Genomic DNA, 21,684 nt, shown 5'->3' on the forward strand with positions numbered 1-21,684 from the left:
AGTCAAAAACGCCTAAAACCACGCAGTACACTGAGAAAACTGAAGTTTACAGGATTTCACTTTTTTACTACACAACTTGTAGAAGTATGCCTTTCACAAAGTTGTTTTATGTAAGTTAGTTTAAAAATGAGTTAACTAACATTAATTACGTTGTGCATTGTAAGCTATAGCACTTTAGTCTTAAATGTAAACAGCCAGAAACCAGCAACCATCTAAAGGTTAATTTTTCGCGAAGGACCCTCGGCACTCGGAACCGTTATGTTCGCTGGTGGCAAGGGCAGGGGGAATCCATTTCCGCTGCACAGCGAGGTAAGGACGGAAACGGAGTTAACGTCAGTTGTGAAGTCGCCACAAACATGTTGCGAAAGTTCGGAGAAGACGTTTCGGAAGATTTTTTAATAATTTATTTACTGGCTCAACATGACAGCATGTAGATGGACATGAAAGCAGCTTGAAAAAAAGCAAAGGACAAAAAGAAAACAGTTATGGAGGAAAGGGATTTACCTGCGAGAAAACCGGACACTCAAAAGAAGCAGGTGTGTGTTTGTTTACTTAAAATGTATAATGGAGGAATTGTATACAATTCCATATTTAATGTGGTTAATAGAAAAGAGGGTTGAGTTATTGCCACTCTTGCATGTTTTAAAGCCTGTACAACATAAACATAAGCCGCCTAACCGTTACAAAAATAACCATTGTATTATTGAGCCTTACTGTTACATTCAGATTCTGTTGTGGTTGACATTTCGGAGTAATTAGCAAAGCCGCACCGTTTTTATTTTAATGTTTTTTAGTATTGTTTTTTTTTTTGGCATGGTTATTGTGCAGTGTTGCTTTGGCTACTGTCAGTTGTTTAATGTTATTCAAAAATGAAACCTCTTCATGAATTATTAAAAGTAACATTTTCTTGGCGAACTTTCTGACATTCCAGGCAATGACGAATGAGCGTATTTCTTTTGTGTACCTGCTCTTGCTTATAATAGCATAATTGGCGCTTTGGCAGACTGCAAGACGACTCCTTGTTATGTCTAATTCAGGGGTAGTTAGAAGATTAAGTTACAGAAGTATGTATTAAACAAAATGTTTGCTTTGCAGATTTCTTAGGTTTTAGAGTAGAAAACAGTTTGATCTTGGGCGTATGCTTTCCTGAAGGTGGCGCCGTTGTATATTTTGCTCTCGAAGTCCATTTACAGTACTACTGTTCATTTTAGTGAGACCACATATAATCGGGGGTTGGGGGCGTTTTCAGAAAGCTGGAGGTAAATCGTTATTTTGTTTCCAAAAGTGCTTTTTTTCATCAGCTTTTACGAATGATGACTGTATCCATTAATTTCAATGCTTTCCAGTTATAATGCAAAACACACTCACTCTCACACACACAACTTAAATTAATTTTGTCGACTAGTAATTCACAATATGAGACAACGACAACTGTTTAGTTCTCCACTGTTTTCTGGTTATCGTGATAATATTTAACTCTGGTATTCCATTTGTAATGTTTCTAACTTGTGTAATGTTATTATATGCTTCTATTTGTTATTATAACTACAGAAAAAAATAATGTAACATTCTCTGACCTGCTGAGTTCACTGTAGATTTGAGAAGGGAGACAATCCCTGATGGGGTCCCAGTAAATTGAAGAACCTACTCCTGCACACAGGGGCAGTTTGTCTTCACATGCATGTCTTTGTAGATGTGGGAAGAAACCCAATGTAGACACAAGGAGAACATGCATATTCCATAGCAACAAAGACTGGAAGCAGGATTAAGACAGATAAGTAGACCTTTGTTTGTCCCTAGGGTGAAAGTTTGCCTTTTTACAGAAGCTCTTTAAATGAATAAATAAATACATAAATATGTAGATAAATGTAGAGAAAAGCCAAGCAAAATGACACCTTTTATTGGCTAACTAAAAAGATTACAATATGCAAGCTTTTCGAGGCAACTCAGGCCCCTTCTTCAGGCAAGAAGAATATATATATATACACAAACACTCACTCACTATGGTGTGAACACACACCAGAATGACTAAAAAGCAAGAAAATTGATAAGAAAGAAAAACTTATGACTTGGCAGTCCCAGTGACACGTAATGCAGTTATATTGCTGTTGGTATAAAGGTGCCCACGTAGCGATTCTTTACACACTTCTGCTGAATAATTTGTTGGCTGAAAGTCCTCAGTGTTAGTGTGTCAGAGAGAGGGGATGGGCAGCTTTGTTCATAATGGCGCTCAGTTTGGGTTTAATTCTCTCCTTTGTTACTTCCTCCTCGGGGTCCAGAGAGCTTCCTCTAACTGAGCTTGCCCTGAGGAGTCTCTCGAAGTTGATGTTACCAGACCAGCACGCCACAGCATACAAAGTTGCCTTTTGTAGAAGATGTGGAGGATGCCAGTTCCCATATTGACAGAACACTGTCCTGAGGAAAAAGAGCCTGTGCTGCCATTTCTTATATGGTTCCTTTGGGTTCCAAGAGCAGTCTGACCTGTTATTAATGAGCATCCCCAGGTTCTTGTAGAACTGCACCACCTCCATATCCACTCCCTGAGTAACAACTGGGCATGGAGGCTTTTGTTGCGATGAAAGTCAATAATCATTTCTTTGTTGTTGTTGATGTTAAGTTGCAGACAATAATCTTTGCACCAAGAAGCAAAGTTCTCCACCTGACTCCTATACTCCATCGAATCCCCTTTATCAATGCACCCCATAAGTGCAGAATCATCAGAGAAATTCTGCAAGTAACATGTCCTGATGTTATATTTAATAGTATGAGGTGTACAGAGTGAAGAGAAAGGAGACGGGACTTTTCCTTTGTGGTGCTCCAGTGTTGCTCACATCCGTATCAGAAACACAGTACTTGAGTCTCGCAAAAAGAGGTCTGCCTGACAGATAGTTCATTATTCAGGACACCACAGGCTTATTTACCTCCATGTCTCTGAGTTTTCCATTTCCAACAGCAATGGATATGTGGTATTGAAGGCACTGAGGAAATCAAAAAACAAAATCCTCACAGTCCTGCCAGCTTTGTCCAGGTGAGAATAAGCCTCATGGAGCAGACAGATAATTGCATCCTCCAAGCCGTGTCTGATAGGCAAACTGCAGGTGGTCTCCAGGTGGTCTAACACAATTGGACTCGTATAGTCTAGCACCAGTGTCTCTAAGGTCTGCATGATGTGATAAAATGAAAACCCTGATAGAACCATTATTAGCCACTTTTACTCTGTGTTACTGTACAAACAACTAACAATGTTTCTAATAAGTTCACATTCACTGAATTTATTTCTGTATTAAATTGAAGAAATGAATGCAATGAGTGTTCAAGTGAATAGCATTATGTTGAAAACCAATTGTGAACTTGAACATGCTTAAAGTTCAGAAGTAGAAAAAAAATTAACATCTAGCCTAATTAATACTGATTATTGTCATTATGTGTTTAATATTGGGCCTTCTTTTTAGGATTCACACTACATAGAAAAAACAGGGGGTGCATCAAAGTCTGTGGAGAAAAAAGGCCCTTATATCATGTCGAAGTCAGCACTGCTTCATCTCAAGCTTCGTAAGTGTTTTGCATTTTCTGATGGTACCATGTAATAACTTAACTTATGTAAATAACTAGAAAACAAACCTCTTCTTGGTTTGTATTATAAGTAAACCTGTGTAAAAATATTTTTGAATTCCATTTTATTAAAAACATACTCTAGACGTTGCCTGAAGAAGGGGCCTGAGTTGCCTGGAAAGCTTGCATATTATAATATTTTTAGTTAGCCAATAAAATGTGTCATTTTACTTGACTTCTCATTACATCCATAATGGCTAACACGGTACAACACCCTAGTACTTCAGAAGGAAAAGGAAATTACAGGGGAGGAAACTAATCCACATCCTGCCCTTCCTGTAGAAGATTTTGTGTTAGAAGTGAACACATGTTTTAAATAAAGATGTAACTAGTTTTTACCATAGTGAATGTACATCACCTTGTGATGTTATACTTTTCAAAAAAAAAAATGTGTTTTACAAAGTGATTACTGCATGCAGTGTATTAAGAGCGTCAGTTTAGTGGGTTGGTGTTAAATTAAAACTTGAAGCTAGTTTTTACTGATTAGAGCACACGAAATTTCTACCTAGTACCATCTTGAGCTGCAACTTGTTCAGCTATGCTTTTGTAAAAGTGTTAGCAGACCTTCAGATAAAATGTCTGACAGGGTGCAGTGCCGGCATACTTACCTTAGACCTTAGTTCCTCCCGCATGTAGTGGGACATCAAGCAGCAAAAGGTGACCATCAAGCTCTGTCAGTGGCCAGTTGAGTTGATTCTTTCCAAATTATATCACAAGCTTGCATGTCTTGTTGTAATGTTGCTCTCCAAGTCTTTCTGTGATATTCCCTCTGCTGCTATCCTTCGGTGTGCTCCAACTCCTTCAAAACGCGAGCTGGACAACTTTCGGTCAACCAAAAGATGTGCCCTGAAAACTTAAGTCTGCGTTCTTCCACGGAATCCTGTGGACTCTGTAGTCCTGTTTGGTTCAGTATTTCCCAGTTTGTCATGTGATCCAACCTTGTGATCTTAAGGATTCTCTGGAGGCATCTTTGGTGGAATACATCTAGTTTGTGAGATGTTTTCACTGTTGCAGACCAGGGGTGATTTTTCGTACGTGGATTACTCGTTTAGCCGGATGTAATTGTTGACGATTGGACATGATCCTGGATCTGTTGGTTTTTCTTGCTGGATGTGTTGTCATAGCAGCACATCCAAATCCTCAAACCTGCTCGGAGCAGGTTTGTTCTATGTAAACAAGTATTAGCTCACATATTTAATCAGTGTCTGTACATGGAATTCATTCAGTCATGGCTTCGCTGTTCATGAATGAGCGACCAATTGATATCAGTGCGCAAATTATAAGAAGAGAATTTCATATAGAGAGGGTTTTGCGTGACCGACAAGATCTTTAATTGCTCCCGGAGGAAATTCTTTTTTAAAGATACCGCTTTAGCCCTTGGGTAGGGTGGATATTGTACCTTAAAGATTTATTAGCACCTTATATTCGAAGTCAAACTAGGCAAAGTTGGGCTCTCACAACCACATGGACAGTATGCATTGCTTTGAGGTTTTTTGCAAGCGGCACGTTTTTTATATACTGTAGGCAATGCGGAAAATCTATCTAAAAATGCACTTTGCCAGGCAATTCGTAAAGTCTGTTTGGCTCTGAAATATTTCCTTCAGGTTTTTGTATTGTTTCCTGGACACCTGCGTGTGCAGACAATAAAAGAAGCGTTTCATGCAATTGCAGGTTGGTAAAACACAGGCAAAAACACCCACAGTACACCAAAGAATCTCACAATCAGCCTAACATTCTTATTACCCAGGATTTCCTAATGTGATTGGGGCACATAGGACTGATCAGAGTGGAGTTTGATCAAACATTATTTGGAAAATGTACCTCTCCTCCTGATGAATAATCAGACACAGTGTCTTCATCAAATATTTGACCTTTGTCAATATCGTGTTGGTCAGACACAGGTTCTAGGGATATGACATTCCCCGCAACTGACCCAACAAAAAAAGAGGGCTATATGGAACATACCTATGGCACACATTGAGGACAAATATATGCAGTGACCATCCTTTACCTGAAATGAAGTGACCACTGCATCCTGCCACTGGTTCTGAAGAGGAGCTTCCCCCTGGAATGCCCTCAGAAACAGGGCAATGGGCATTTTGCTGGAGAGCCAACTCTTCTGCAGGGGTTAGGTCTGGACCGCGTGGACTCCCACCTGTTTTTTGCTTGTCTGCCTTCTTATTTGTTTTAAAATGAATGTTTTTTTTATATTATATATGATTCTTTATGTCAACAATTCTTTAAATAGTTACATACCAATATTTACCAGTTTGAAGTATATTCTTGTATTTCACTTTAACCAGTTCCCATGTTCTCCTTGTGCTCTCGTTTGATCTGGAATTAGGGCTGTGCGATATGACCAAAATCTTATATCCCGATATTTCATTTCATATCCCGATATCACGATATAGTACATTTTCTTTGTATTCAGTGAATAGTTTATATAATCACCACTCCTTTTTTTTCATTTAAATTAAAAAAATCAAAAATGAGAAGTACTCAACTTGTAATTATTTCTGTTCTTTTATTTAGAACATTTGAGCAAATGTTTGACTTAGAATGTAAACATAAAATGTTAATGTATCAAATATAAAACACTTTTCAAAAACAAATTACTAAAGGCCCAATATAAAATACTGCTATATAAAATGCCTGACATAAACAAAATGTGAACTGTAGCAGCAATAACTCTCACAACATATATTAAATATAAAAGGATCAAAGCACTAACAACTAAACTATATAAGGCCAATAAACCCTTTAAACAAAATAAATACAAGTCTAACATTAACTGTCAAAACCACTTTAAGGCAGAAGTAACATTTTTTAGGCTACATTCTAGTAAAATGTTAATTTGCACATCGTAGTGTGGCAAATCTCCGTTAATGAGTTACAGCTGATCGCCCGTTGCGTGGGACTGGGCGGCTAGCGTGTTGATGCCGTCCAGCCCCAAGCACGAGGCGATCATGTAACTCGTTAGCGAATTTCTGATCTGTTGTGGCATAAGCGTAATTTTAACAAGATTAACACTGACAGCAAACACTGCAGGAAAATTATGCCTTAAGCAAATTGTTTTGGTAGCAATTAATCTTCCAAGCTTTTAACATGCTCGTTTAAATAGTACCTTTACAACTGTAATATCCTACGTGGCCTGCTATTGTTTATTATTACTGAACCAATGGCTAGATGGAGACGGTAACCAAAACACTGTAAGCGTGTCCACTCATTCAGCTAAAGTGCAAGGATGTTGTTTGCAGCATTATCCGTAGTGACACACACTAGACGATCCTCATGCAGTCCCCACGACTCAAGAGCTTCCCTGAGGCCTCTGGCTATCATTTCTCCTGTATGATCATCAGGAAAATAACTTGTCTGCAAACATCGACTGTAGAGTGTCCAGTCTCGGATGAAATGCACTGTCAAGCTCATATAAGGATGCGTTATGCGGCTCGTCCACATATCTGTTGTTGCAGCGTAGTATGCAGTGTTGTGGACTTCATCCTCTACTTTGGCCCTACACTGTAATATAAGCGAGGCAACTCAACTTGTGTGAAATGTTTTGGCTGGGAATTATGTACCTGGAGTCGAGCAGTTTTATTAATGCGAAACCCCTCTTTCTCAACGGTGTAAAGGGGACCATATCTTTGCACATGTAAGTTGAAATGGCGCTGTTATGTCCTTCCATCTTGCGAGTCTTTCTTATAAGCCGTCCCATGGGCAAAAGCCTGTTCTAAGGTTTGAGTCCGTGGTGTATTTTGAGCACCTGACGGCTCTTTTTTGCCTCTCAGTTGTAAACTCTCTGCATGCTCGCTCACGTGCTTTTTGCGGAGGTGGTAGAAGAGGTTTGTCGTGTTGGAGTCTGTGGTAGCGATCGGTTTGCAGCATAATTTGCGCAGTACCGTTTTCTGGTCCGTGTCCGACTCTTCAAATCCAAACCATCTCCATACTACAGAGGTAGCCCCTCGTTTAGGAACAAGGTCCTTCTGTGTGGAGCTACCTGGTGTTGCCTCGTCTTCATCAGCCATGCTAGTGTGTCTGCATCCACGTGGTGGCCATCAAAACAATGAAAAAAATATTGCCATAAACGGTTTATTTTGCGACACCATGAAACAAACGATAGCGTAATGTGCAGCGATAGACGTTTTCATATTGTCATCCGATATATATCGTTATATCGAACAGCCCTATCTGGAATTATGACATATTAAATAATAATTAATCTGACACATAGGAAATGAAACAATCCACACTACTTAGCATTTAATTTGTCGGCCACTTTTTGCCATCTGTCTTTTTTGGTTTGGGCTTCTTTTGCAATGATACCCCTTGTATTCGATTATTTTCCTTAATAAATAAATGACCAAGTATAATATTTTGTCTCATTTGTTTAACTGGTTTCTCTTTATACTACTTTTAGGACTTGAGTGAAAATCTGATGATGTTTTAGGTCATATTTATGCAGAAATATAGAAAATTCTAAAGGGTTCACAAACTTTTAAGCACAACTGTATGTGTGTGTGTGTAAATATGATGAAATCACTTATTTTACCCTTTATTATATTTTTTTTAACAATTAGTTTTATGTAATAATTGCCTTGAAATCAATGGAATAATAGCAATCAGTACTTTGCTTTAAGGTGTACAGCTAAGGCTAAATTACTATGTTTGAGGGTTAATGTGTTATTTGAAGTGATGTGAGAATTATTTTAATTGTTATGCAGAGAATATATTTACATTTTTATTTTATTACTTGTCCTTAGGGAATTTTTTTAATAACTTACATTTTTTGTCATTCATAGTGTACTTGAAAACTCTAAAGTACTTTGTCACAGTTCCACCATCTGCCCTCTAACAATTTTTACATTCAAATTACGTGACAATGGACTTATAAAACTATTTTGTTTGAATTGTGAAGTTTATATCCCCACCCTGTTGATTTTAGCCAAATCAAACTTAGTAGAGGTACAATAACATATATTCAAACACCTCTGCAATGTGGCATGTTGTAGCATGTGTATGACTTGTATTAGATTGCCCAACATTTCAGCATTACTTCCCTTCCATTATGCCCTGCACTGGCCCCACATGGACATGAACTGAATAAGCAGGTTAGAAAAATGAATAGATACATATTTTTGTACAATGTGGAATATTAGAAATACTTTTGTATTTGATCAGAAAATGTGTTTTTAATGTAAAAAAAAAGAACACTGCTTCAAAGACAAAAGGATAATTGAAAGATTAACATTATTGGAAACTGAATGTTTTCACCATGTTCCAACCAGGTTTAGCTTCTGCCTTGTGCACAATGCTGCATATTGTTGTAATATAATATTAATTTACATAAGACGAATGGATTGGTAAGTTTGTTACAGAATATTCTGATTAAATATATACTGAGTCTAAGTGGTATTACAGTCTGTTACTTTAAATAATCTAAAAAAATCCTAATTTATAGGAATTATACACTACTTCATATACAGTACTTAGTAATTATGTTTACAGAGTAAACAATGTTATACAAAATAATTTTCATGTATTTTTGCTTTGTGCTCTCCCCCATCATAACCTATCCTCTATGGGGGAGGAGCGAAAGCTTTAGATTTGTGAAAACTTTCAGTCTCAGTTTTTTGACAGATCTTGAAATTTTAATGTCTCATGATACCGAAAACATCAATAGCTTGATGATGAGTATGTGTCATGGTTTCTTGAGGACAGTGTAGAGCTGAAACGGCTGGAATGAAAAATACCAAACTCAAAACTTAACCCTGTTATGAGATGACGATGTGCTATTTACTTTTTGACGTAAATCTTGCAAGAGAGAGGGGCATTCTAGAGGAACCTTCAAATACTGTAAATCTTCAATTAATTATGAATTTTTCTCATCAGTTGCTATCATAGTAAATTATTTTATGATCAGAAATGTCATAGAATAGTCCCAGTAACTTGGTTTCTAGAGCACAAAGACTGCTGACGCTGACATCCAAATTATTTTCCTAGGTGTCATTTACAACCTATTCTCGTGTAGTGTTGTTTGTTATACTAGTACTAAAAATGTACAGGCAGTCCCCGTGTTACGTATGAGATAGGGACTGTAGGTTTGTACAATTTGTTTGTAAGTCGGAACAGGTACATCCTCTTTAATAAAACCCCTGTGTACGTCCAGGTGTCTGTGTGTGTGTCTTCTGGTGAAGTGCGTATGCGTGGGGCCGCACGTGTTCAGTCTCTCCCTGTGCATTCACTGTGAAGAGAGAGAGAGAGAGAGACACACACACACACAGGCGCGTCTGAGAGACACACACACACAGGTGCGCTTATGCATTGTTGCAATGTTACTTTTCTTGATTGTTTATTAAATTACGGATTTTTCAAATGTTAATTTTTTTTTTCCCTGTGCTTAAAACTCATTAAAATAATGTGTTTTTAGCGATCGGTTAGTAGCGCTATAGAGCGAACTGTTGCAGTGTTAGTTTATATTATTTCTACTTTATTTTCCATGGTGATGGTGTTTCTCTTCTATACTGTATCACTAGCACTTGCATCAGATTTATGTTTCAGAGACATTCTTGAAGGGTGAAGACAAAAGGTTAACATGAGCTCTTCTGCACAGCACTGTACATGCTATCACAGCAGGAAGGCACCCGTTGTCAACATGTCTGATGTACTGAAAAGAGACAACTTCCTGCTATGTGCGTAACAGTACAAGCAGGCTTGCTATTGAGAATGAATAGGGTGGCGAGGGGGGGTTCAAAACCCGCCCACCACACAGTCACCTCCACTACAGTATACTGCCTGCAGCGTCCCCCCACCGAAAACGAACACGGTGCGGCCAAAGGCGGATAGTGAATAGCCCACCACCACCTCCATTCAACAGACAGCCACCCTACAATGCTACCCCCCGCTGCCCCGTAATGCTTGCAGCATTACCAACCGCCCACTGAGAACGAACGGGGCAGCCGTGTGTGGTGGGCAGTCAGTGAAACTCCCCCCTCCGCTCCATCCAGCCTCCGTCCTGCACACGAGCAATAGCTGTGGCCCCGGTGACCACAGGTCACCACTTGCCACTGGGAGCCGCTCGAGGGACACTACACTGTGCAAGCAGCGAAATCGCCCCCCTCCAGCCTCTGTCCAGCCACCATTTGCAGTGTCCCCTGGCCAAAGATGACGAAGTGGCAGTTACTGAGGCGCGTGCGTCGCAGCTGCAGCCCCGTCCGTAAGTTGTAGGTCAGATGTTCGTAACCTGGGGACTACCTGTGCTGAAAACCCCAATTTTAAAATGGTACAGCACCAACATTTCCGTAATTTGTGTACTGGAAGTAAACAGTAGTTTTAGAAAACTTATTGCCCAGCTCTTCCTTCTTTGCCTCTCTGACATGCTCTAGACCAGGGGTGCCCAATGCGTTGATCATGATCGACCGGTAGATCGCAAAGGTAGTGCAGGTAGATTACGTTGCATCGAAAAAATAATTTTTTTAAACGTTAGTCTATCATATATCCCACCTATGGCATTTGCCACTTAATTGACACACAGGTCATCCCGCACGCACAATCAAACGCGCGAGCCACTGGAAAACTCTGGCTGTGATCTAGTTAGCCTTTTTTTTCTCACAATGTCACAAACGAAGTGCGTTTGTCTGACGTCTGAAGTTCGATCCCCAATGAAGGGTGCAGTGGAGTGTGTACGCCTGATGAGCCCAAAATAGGGCGAAACATGTGTCGCGTACTCTGCATTATTTGACAGTTTACTATGTAACATTCTATAATCTGCTTCTCGCAACTGAGAGGGCACCTGTGGTGGATGTTTGTCGACTTGCAGACCAACTTGGTAGATAACCACCCATACAATCAGATTGTGAATCAATATATTGTTACCCACCCACCCTATTCCCCGGACCTTGCGCCCTCAGATTTTCACCTTTTCACCAAACTGAAAGAATTCTTGGGTGGGAAATGTTTTTCCAACTATGAGGAGGTGAAGGAGAGCGTATTCGACGAGGGTATAAAAAAGCCGGTGCCCAGGCTGAAGAAGTGCATCAAAGTTGGCGCATTATGTTAAGAAATAAACACATATTTTGAAACATACCCTGTAAATTTGGTTGAAATATATTCATTTTTCGATTTTTAACAGCTGTTGTAACCTTTTTTTCTGGATATCCCTCGTAATTAAACATTTCAATCTTCATCTTAAAAGTCTCCACCAAGATTTATCCATCATCTGTATTAAATACAAACAGTGCTTACATTTTTAGGAACAATTTTTGTTGGTTTGTTTTTTCACTTGGTTAATTGAATTGTTAAGTGAACCTATGGAATATTAAACTGTTTGCAGACTTGTTTAAATAAATGTATTGTTCATGGTGGAGCTCACTTTAAATCTAAAAAAAAAAAGAGGCAACATAAATTACATTCATTCATTTTTGTATTACATCATTCCTAATGCAATGCCATGTGTCAATGTACCTTTCTTATTGACCAACCTGGTAGGTAACCACCCATACAATCAGATTGTGAATCAGACTTTGAACGCCATATATATATATATATATATATATATATATATATATATATATATATATATATATATATATATATATATATATATATACTGCTCAAAAGAATTAAAGGAACACTTTTAATCAGAGTATAGCATAAAGTCAATGAAACTTATGGGATATTAATCTGGTCAGTTAAGTAGCAGAGGGGTTGTTAATCAGTTTCAGCTGCTGTGGTGTTAATGAAATTAACAACAGATGCACTAGAGGGGCAACAATGAGATGACCCCCAAAACAGGAATGGTTTAACAGGTGGAGGCCACTGACATTTTCCCTCCTCATCTTTTCTGACTGTTTCTTCACTAGTTTTGCATTTGGCTACAGTCAGTGTCACTACTGGTAGCATGAGGCATACCTGGACCCTACAGAGGTTGCACAGGTAGTCCAACTTCTCCAGGATGGCACATCAATACGTGTCATTGCCAGAAGGTTTGCTGTGTCTCCTGCACAGTCTCAAGGGCATGGAGGAGATTCTAGGAGACAAGCAGTTACTCTAGGAGAGCTGGAGAGGGCCATAGAAGGTCCATAACCCATCAGCAGGACCAGTATCTGCTCCTTTGGGCAGGAGGAACAGGATGAGCACTGCCAGAGCCCTACAAAATGACCTCCAGCAGGCCACTGGTGTGAATGTCTCTGACCAAACAACCAGAAAGACTTCATGAGGGTGACCCAAGGGCCCCATGTCCTCTAATGGGCCCTGAGCTCACTGCCCAGCAGCATGCAGCTCGATTGGCATTCGCCATAGAATACCAGAATTGGCAGATGCACCACTGGTGCCCTGTGCTTTACAGATGAGAGCAGGTTCACCCTGAGCACGTGACAGAAGTGAAAGGGTCTGGAGAAGCCATGGAGAACATTATGCTGCCTGTAACATCATTCAGCATGAGCAGTTTGGTGGTGGGTTAATGATTGTCTGGGGAGGCATATCCATGGAGGGTCACACAGACCGCTACAGGCTTGACAAAGGCACCTTGGCTGCCATTAGGTATCAGGATGAAATCCTTGGACCCATTGTCAGACCCTATGCTGGTACAGTGGCTCCTGGTGCACGACAATTCCTGGCCTCATGTGGTGAGAGTATGCAGGCAGTTCCTGGAGGATGAAGGAATTGATACCATTGACTGGCCACCACACTTTCCTGACCTAAATCCAATAGAACACCTCTGGGACATTATGTTTTGGTCCATCCAATGCCACCAGGTTGCACCTCAGACTGTCCAGGAGCTCAGTGATGCCCTGGTCCAGATCTGGGAGGAGATCCCCACAACACCATCTGTCATCTCATTAGAAGCATGCACCGATGTTGTCAGGCATGTATACAAGAACACAGGGGCCATACAAAGTGCTGCATACAATTTTGAGTTGCTGCAATTAAATTTTGGCAAAATGGACTAGCCTGCCACATAATTTTTCACTCTGATTTTTGGGGCGTCTTTGAATTCAGGGCTCTGTAGGTTGATCATTTTCATTTCCATCAAGCGATGTGGCATCCTTTCGTTCCTAACACATTACCCAGTCTATATCAGTATAGATATCCAGGAGGATTTCTTTTTCCCATTGAGATCTGATGTGTTTTCAAAGTGTTCCTTTAATTTTTGAGCAGTTTATATATATATATATATATGTATATATATATATATATATATATATATATATGGGGATGAACACGCCTGCACTGCTTTTGATGCACTAGAGCAGGGTTTCTTAATCACTAATGTTTGTGATGGGATGCACATCATTTTGTAGTAAAATTACAAATGCTCATCCAAGTGCCAAGTAATGTGTCTGTTGCTATTTATTGTATTTTTTCACAGCAGTATTTGAAATAATGCCATTGGTGCATCAGAGAGCTTTTTTTTTTTTAACCTGTGGCAAAAAAATAATCTTTTTCAATTTCCATTTCACAACAAATTAAATGGCAAGTCTGAGGTGACTGACAGAAAAGGCACATATTAGAGGACAGAGAGGAGGAGCTGACAGACGAGCTTGTGAAGTGAAGAGACTATGGTTGTAGATTGAAATCTTAAAATGAAAAGAGCAGATGCAGGACAAGGATGTGAATTTTTCAAGGTGTTATGAAGAGCGAGTGAATTGGGTGGGGGTATGCATATAGTGCAAAATGCAGCTTTGGTGGCAATGCGCTACTCCTCTGTGGCTCATTGGATGTTCTCTGTTATGGTATACACTGAATACAGATCGAAAGCAGAAGTGCAAAGAACATTTTGCATTAAGTTTAATATGCCTTTTTATGAAGAATTCCTCCTCATCGGGCTATATGAAAGTGGTCTGATATATATCCAACAACTGGTATTGTGAAGGACGTACTAGTTAGACCACTGAGAACTGTACGATCAAAGGTTGAGATCAACAGACATTAAGCAAGACGTCAGTATATTTACGAGGGATATCCAGAAAAAAAAGGTTACAAGTGCCCTGGAGGGTTGGCATACCTGCGTGTAGGGGGTTCTAACGGTCAAAATAAGCCCGGGACCGCGTCAGTCAGTTGTGAAATGTCATCACGGCAAACGAGTTCGTCAACCTCTGCTGAGGCGTTTGCTCCACCTACCGCCGATCACGAGATTCGTTCGGTCATCAAGTTCCTCACTTTGCGTCGCGAATCCGGCGAGATCCATCGTCAGCTTGTGGAAACTTATGGACCTGAGGTAATGTCACGTCAGCATGTTTACAAGTGGGTTAGGTCGTTCAAAGAAGGTTGCACTGACACTCATGATGAAGAAAGGAGTGGGAGGCTGTCTCTCGTTTCAGAAGAGCTTCTGCAGCAAGTTGATGAAAAAATTTGCAGTGATCGTTGTGTGACGATTGACACCCTTCATGAAATGTTCCCACACATCTCACGCAGTCTCATGGGTGAAATTATCTCAGAAAAACTTGATTACAGGAAGCTGAGTGCAAGATGGGTGCCAAAAATGTTGACTCAGAACATGCCAAAATCGCTTTTGGCTGCACGTGAATTTCTTCAGCGTTATGAAATCGAGGGTGAGGTGTTCCTTGACTCTATTGTGACTGGACACGAAACTTGGGTATGTCACTATACTCCTGAGTCCAAAAGGCAGTCCCAACAATGGCGCCATACCCATTCTCCATCAGCCAAAAAATTCAAAGTTCAGTTTTCAGAGCGGAAGATTATGGCATCTGTCTTTTGGGACAGAAAAGGGGGTTTGTTGGTGGATTTCATGGCCAAACGGACCACCATCAATGCTGAAACATATTGTGAGACCCTAAAAAAATTGAAAAAAAAGATTAAAGACAAAAGGAGGGGAATGCTGACTCATGGTGTGTCCGTCCTTCACGACAACGCCAGGCCCCATACCACTCGTGTGACTCAGGACCTGCTTGTGTCCTTTGGATGGGATATTGTTACCCACCCACCCTATTCCCCGGACCTTGCGCCCTCAGATTTTCACCTTTTCACCAAACTGAAAGAATTCTTGGGTGGGAAATGTTTTTCCAACGATGAGGAGGTGAAGGAGACAGTTGAGAAGTGGTTTTCGGAGGTGGAGCAGAGCGTATTCGACGAGGGTATAAAAAAGCCGGTGCCCAGGTTGAAGAAGTGCATCGAAGTTGACGGTGATTATGTTGAGAAATGAATACATATTTTGAAACATACCCTGTAAATTTGGTTGAAATATATTCATTTTTCGATTAACAGCTGTTGTAACCTTTTTTTCTGGATATCCCTCGTAATTAAACATTTTAATCTTCATCTTAAAAGTCTCCACCAAGATTTATCCATCATCTGTATTAAATACAAACAGTGCTTACATTTTTAGGAACAATTTTTGTTGGTTTGTTTTTTCACTTGGTTAATTGAATTAAGTGAACCTAATGTTTTGTTCATGGTGGAGCTCACTTTAAATCTTAAAAAAAAAAAAAAAAGAGGCAAGATAAATTACATTCATTCATTTTTATATTATATCATTCCTAATGCAATGCCATATGTCAATGTACCTTTCTTATTGTCCTTGCAAAATTTCTCACATCCTTGTGCTGCACCCCAACACTTTCTTTCAGCTTTACTAAATCTTGCACGAAGCATTTCCACTATCAGCACATCAGGAATCTTTTCCCAGCTGTAAATGTAATTGTTTTAGGCTCAAGTCCCATGTTCTCTGTGTGTACAGGTGCCGGTCATAAAATTAGAATATCATGACAAAGTTGATTTATTTCAGTAATTCCATTCAATAAGTGAAACTTGTATATTAGATTCATTCATTACACACAGACTGATGTATTTCAAATGTTTATTTCTTTTAATTTTGATGATTATAACTGACAACTAATGAAAGTCCCAAATTCAGTATCTCGGAAAATTAGAATATCAATTAAGACCAATGCAAAAAAGGATTTTTAGAAATGTTGGCCAACTGAAAGGTATGAACATGAAAAGTATGAGCATGTACAGCACTCAATATTTAGTTGGGGCTCCTTTGGCCTGGATTACTGCAGCAATGCGGCGTGGCATGGAGTCGATCAGTCTGTGGCACTGCTCAGGTGTTATGAGAGCCCATGTTGCTCTGATAGTGGCCTTCAGCTCTTCTGAATTGTTGGGTCTGGCGTATTGCATCTTCCTCTTCACAATACCCCATACATTTTCTATGGGGTTAAGGTCAGGCGAGTTTGCTGGCCAATCAAGAACAGGGATACCATGGTCCTTAAACCAGGTACTGGTAGTTTTGGCACTTTGTGCAGGTGCCAGGTCCTGTTGGAAAATGAAATCTGCATCTCCATAAAGTTCGTCAGCAGCAGGAAGCATGAAGTGCTCTAAAACTTCCTGGTAGATGGCTGCGTTGACCTTGGACCTCAGAAAACACAATGGACCAACACCAGCAGATGACATGGCACCCCAAACCATCACTGACTGTGGAAACTTTACACTGGACCTCAAGCAACGTGGATTCTGTGCCTCTCCTCTCTTCCTCCAGACTCTGGGACCTTGATTTCCAAAGGAAATGCAAAATTTACTTTCATCAGAGAACATAACTTTGGACCACTCAGCAGCAGTTTTGTCTTTAGCCCAGGTGAGGCGCTTCTGACACTGTCTCTTGTTCAAGAGTGGCTTGACACAAGGAATGCGACAGCTGAAACCCATGTCTTGCATATGTCTGTGCGTGGTGGTTCTTGAAGCACTGACTCCAGCTGCAGTCCACTCTTTGTGAATCTCCCCCACAGTTTTGAATGGGTTTTGTTTCACAATCCTCTCCAGGGTGCGGTTATCCCTATTGCTTGTACACTTTTTCCTACCACATCTTGTCCTTCCCCTCTCTATTAATTATTATTTATTAATGTGCTTGGACGCAGAGCTCTCTGAACAGCCAGCCTCTTTAGCAATGACCTTTTGTGTCTTGCCCTCCTTGTGCAAGGTGTCAATGGTCGTCTTTTGGACAACTGTCAAGTCAGCAGTCTTCCCCATGATTGTGTAGCCTACAGAACTAGACTGAGAGACCATTTAAAGGCTTTTGCAGGTGTTTTGAGTTAATTAGCTGATTAGAGTGTGGCACCAGGTGTCTTCAATATTGAACCTTTTCACAATATTCTAATTTTCTGAGATACTGAATTTGGGACTTTCATTAGTTGTCAGTTATAATCATCAAAATTAAAAGAAATAAACATTTGAAATACATCAGTCTGTGTGTAACGAATGAATCTAATTTACAAGTTTCACTTTTTGAATGTAATTACTGAAATAAATCAACTTTGTCATGATATTCTAATTTTATGACCGGTACCTGTATGTTTGTTTTTTCCAAGTGCTCCATTGTCCTCCCATAGTTCAAAGATATGCAGGTCAGCTGGATTGGCAATGCTAAACTGACCGTAGTGTGTGTTTATATGTATTCTCCCTGCGATAGGCTGGTGCCCTGTTCATGGATTGTTCTGCCTTGCACCCTATGCTTGCTGGGATAGGTACCAGCTTCCCTGCGACCCTGCAGAATAAGCAGGTTGGGATGGATGGAGTGTTGTTTTAACAATCTGTTTGTTTCCCACTTTTCTGTTCTAGTAATATTCACGTGAAAGTGTGCTTGAAAGGCCATTATTATTTGTCTCCTTATATAGTGCATCCGGAAAGTATTCACAGTGCATCACTTTTTCCACATTTTGTTATGTTACAGCCTTATTCCGAAATTAAGTTCATTTTTTTCCTCAGAATTCTACACACAACACCCCATAATAACAACGTGAAAAAAGTTTACTTGAATTTTTTGCAAATATATTATAAAATAAAAAAACTGAGAAATCACATGTACTTAAGTATTCACAGCCTTTGCTCAATACTTTGTCGATGCACCTTTGGCAGCAATTACAGCCTCCAAGTCTTTTTGAATATGATGCCACAAGCTTGGCATACCTATCCTTGGCCAGTTTCGCCCATTCCTCTTTGCAGCACCTCTCAAGCTCCATCAGGTTGGATGGGAAGCGTCGGTGCATAGCCATTTTAAGATCTCTCCAGAAATGTTTAATCGGATTTAAGTCTGGGCTCTGGCTGGGCCACTCAAGGACATTCACAGAGTTGTCCTAAAGCCACTCCTTTGATATCTTGGCTGCGTGCTTAGGGTCATTGTCCTGCTGAAAGATGAACCATCGCGCCAGTCTGAGGTCAAGAGCGCTCTGGAGCAGGTTTTCATCCAGGATGTCTCTGTACGTTGCTGCAGTCATCTTTTCCTTTATCCTGACTAGTCTCCCAGTTCCTGCTGCTGAAAAACATCCCCACATGATGCTGCCACCACCATGCTTCACTGTAGGGATGGTATTGGCCTGGTGATGAGCGGTGCCTGGTTTCCTCCAAAGCGTGGCGCCTGGCATTCACACCAAAGAGTTCAACCTTTGTCTCATCAGACCAGAGAATTTTTTTTCTCATGGTCTGAGAGTACTTCAGGTGCCCTTTGGCAAACTCAGGCGGGCTGCCATGTGCCTTATACTAAGGAGTGGCTTCCGTCTGTCTGACTAAAGCCCTTCTCCCCCAATCGCTCAGTGTAGATGGCGGCCAGCTCTAGGAAGAGTCCTGGTGGTTTCAAACTTCTTCCACTTACAGATGATGGAGGCCACTGTGCTCATTGGGACCTTCAAAGTAGCAGAAATTTTTCTGTAACCTTCCCAGATTTGTGCCTTGAGACAATCCTGTCTTAGAGGTCTACAGACAACTTTGACTTCATGCTTGGTTTGTTCTCTGACATGAACTGTCAACTGTGGGACCTTATATAGACAGGTGTGTGCCTTTCCAAATCATGTTCAATCAACTGAATTTACCACAGGTGGACTCCAATTAAGCTGCAGAAACATCTCAAGGATGATCAGGAGAAACAGGATGCACCTGAGCTCAATTTTGAGCTCCATGGCAAAGGCTGTGAATACTTATGTACATGTGCTTTCTCAATTTTTTTATTTTAATAAAATAAATTTGCAAAAATCTCAAGCAAGCGTTTTCACGTTGTCATTATGGAGTGTTGTGTGTAGAATTCTGAGGAAAAAATGAATTTAATCCATTTTGGAATAAGGCTGTAACATAACAAAATGTGGAAAAAGTGATGTGATGTGAATACTTTCCGGATGCACTGTAACTCCGCTATCATTTTGATAATAATTCTCTTCTTTGGTCCTAGTATGGTACTGATTTTTCTTATGTGGATCTACAGATTAAAAGTTTGGAACCCCATTGCACTAGAGAATTTAAAGCAATACCACATATTGTAGCAAGGCAGTGAGGCACTCTGTTGACCTAATGTGGGACAATCCTCCTAAACTACTCCTTCCCGTTTGACAGGCTTTAGACCAGCAATTCTCAAATTGTGGGTCGTGGACCCGTCAGGGGTCGCCTAATACAATTGACCATTCGAGGATAGATGTCGTAGACATTTGAATCAGAATAATTTCAACCGTTTAATTGTCGTAACTTTATTATTTTTAACTGTTTACATTACTGTACATCGAATGGCGTGATTGCAGGGATTTACGCACTTCTTCTTCCGTTTTCAACAACATATCTTTGCGAAATGGGGTTTTCCAGCTTGTTAGTTATCAAGTCTAAATACAGAAGTAGACTTGTTGCAGAAGATGATCTTCGTTGTGCTCTTGCAAAGACTGCCCTGAGAATTTCTGATCTGGTGAGAAAGAAGCAGCCTCAACCTTCGCACTGACGTTGGATTTTTACGTGTACTGTCGCAACAATTTTGTAGCAATGTAGTTTACTCTTGTTATATTAAAATTGTTACCCATTCTACGCCATGCTTTTCACATTTTCACATAAGTATACAACATGAATACGGTGAATACAGTTCAATACACAATGAAGAAAAACAAATAAATGTAAGTCATAAAGACAAAATTTCATTTATTTGTAATTAGAAATAGATTTTTCACAATATATAATTACATATTGTTTTTGTTTTTAATCACTACACTTTAATTATATTCAATTTGTAACAATGAAAATACATCCTGCATAACAGATAGTTACATTACGATTCATAACAGTAGAAAATTAAAGTTATGAAGTAGCAATGAAAAAAATTTTATGGTTGGGGTCGCCAAAACATGGGAAATTGTATTAAAGGGTCGCGGCACTAGAAAGATTGAGAACCGCTGCTTTAGACTCTTATGGTGGACAAACCACCATACCTCCAGCAAAACCGCAAGACAGCAAATTTTGACATATTGGAGAATTTAAAAGGAAACCTTGTATGGCCGGTGGTGAGGTTATGGGGGAAGTGCTGTTTCGTACTGGTAAAGAGGTCCGAAAGCAATATTGATATAGAAGTCAAAATTTTAGTACCAATCCAACACTATCCTAGTGTAAACATATTTGTAAGGTACAGTTCAAAGCCTTAATTTAAGCATTAATGTTTCAGGTCTAAAGAAACTATAGAATGGCAACTTAAAGGAAATATCTGTTCAGTCTTTAACTTGACAGTGCTTAGTATAAAATCTTTATTATGCGAGTAGACTTCCTGGAGCACTGTTGTTTCCTTACTAGTGATCACATTTCCAGATTTTAAATATTTTACTTACATACTGTGGCTTGCTACAATATTTTAAACATAGATTTTTGTTTTTGATATTAGTGAATATATCATAAAATATAATATATTTCCTGTAATAGTCATCATTTTCATAACTGTGTACTAGGAGCCTGGTACTTCCGAGAATGCATCATAGACAAAAATGCATGTACAATCATGTTGTTAGCCTGTGTTTAAGCAGACTGTAGTCAGCAAAACACTTCATTGTTTTCTTTTAGTTTTGCCTAAAGCTGTAAATACTGAGGAGTTTATTGTGACTCATTCGACTCTACCCTTATGCGTCATCTTTATGCATTATTTAAATAAATGTACAATATATCAAGGAAAGAGGAAATAATTGTTTACACATGTCTTAAACAACTATTAGCATACACTAATAATTTCTGTATTATCTATATCTATTATTTATTTATTATATTACATATATATATTTATGCATCTAGATTGGATTATACTATACATTGCATCAATCTTGTCTTTTACAA

The 21,684-nt window shown here is 39.6% G+C and overlaps 1 protein-coding gene across 3 annotated transcripts in view; it reads left to right on the forward strand.

Moving 5' to 3' along the window:
* Positions 1-277: 277 nt before the first annotated feature.
* Positions 278-21,684, forward strand: part of fam219b (family with sequence similarity 219 member B) — a 43,745-nt gene continuing 22,338 nt past the window's right edge. For all 3 annotated transcript variants that reach the window (XR_005636008.1, XM_039773170.1, XM_039773171.1), the window contains exons 1-2: positions 278-536; positions 3,453-3,552. Coding sequence is in view for 2 of the 3 variants with exons in the window: in XM_039773170.1 (XP_039629104.1) it covers positions 486-536; positions 3,453-3,552 (151 nt within the window). In the remaining variant the exon portion in view is untranslated. The remainder of the gene's footprint in view (positions 537-3,452; positions 3,553-21,684) is intronic.

The sequence above is a fragment of the Polypterus senegalus genome, chromosome 12 (genome assembly GCF_016835505.1).
Source record: "Polypterus senegalus isolate Bchr_013 chromosome 12, ASM1683550v1, whole genome shotgun sequence".
NCBI classification, from domain to species: Eukaryota; Metazoa; Chordata; class Cladistia; order Polypteriformes; family Polypteridae; genus Polypterus; species Polypterus senegalus.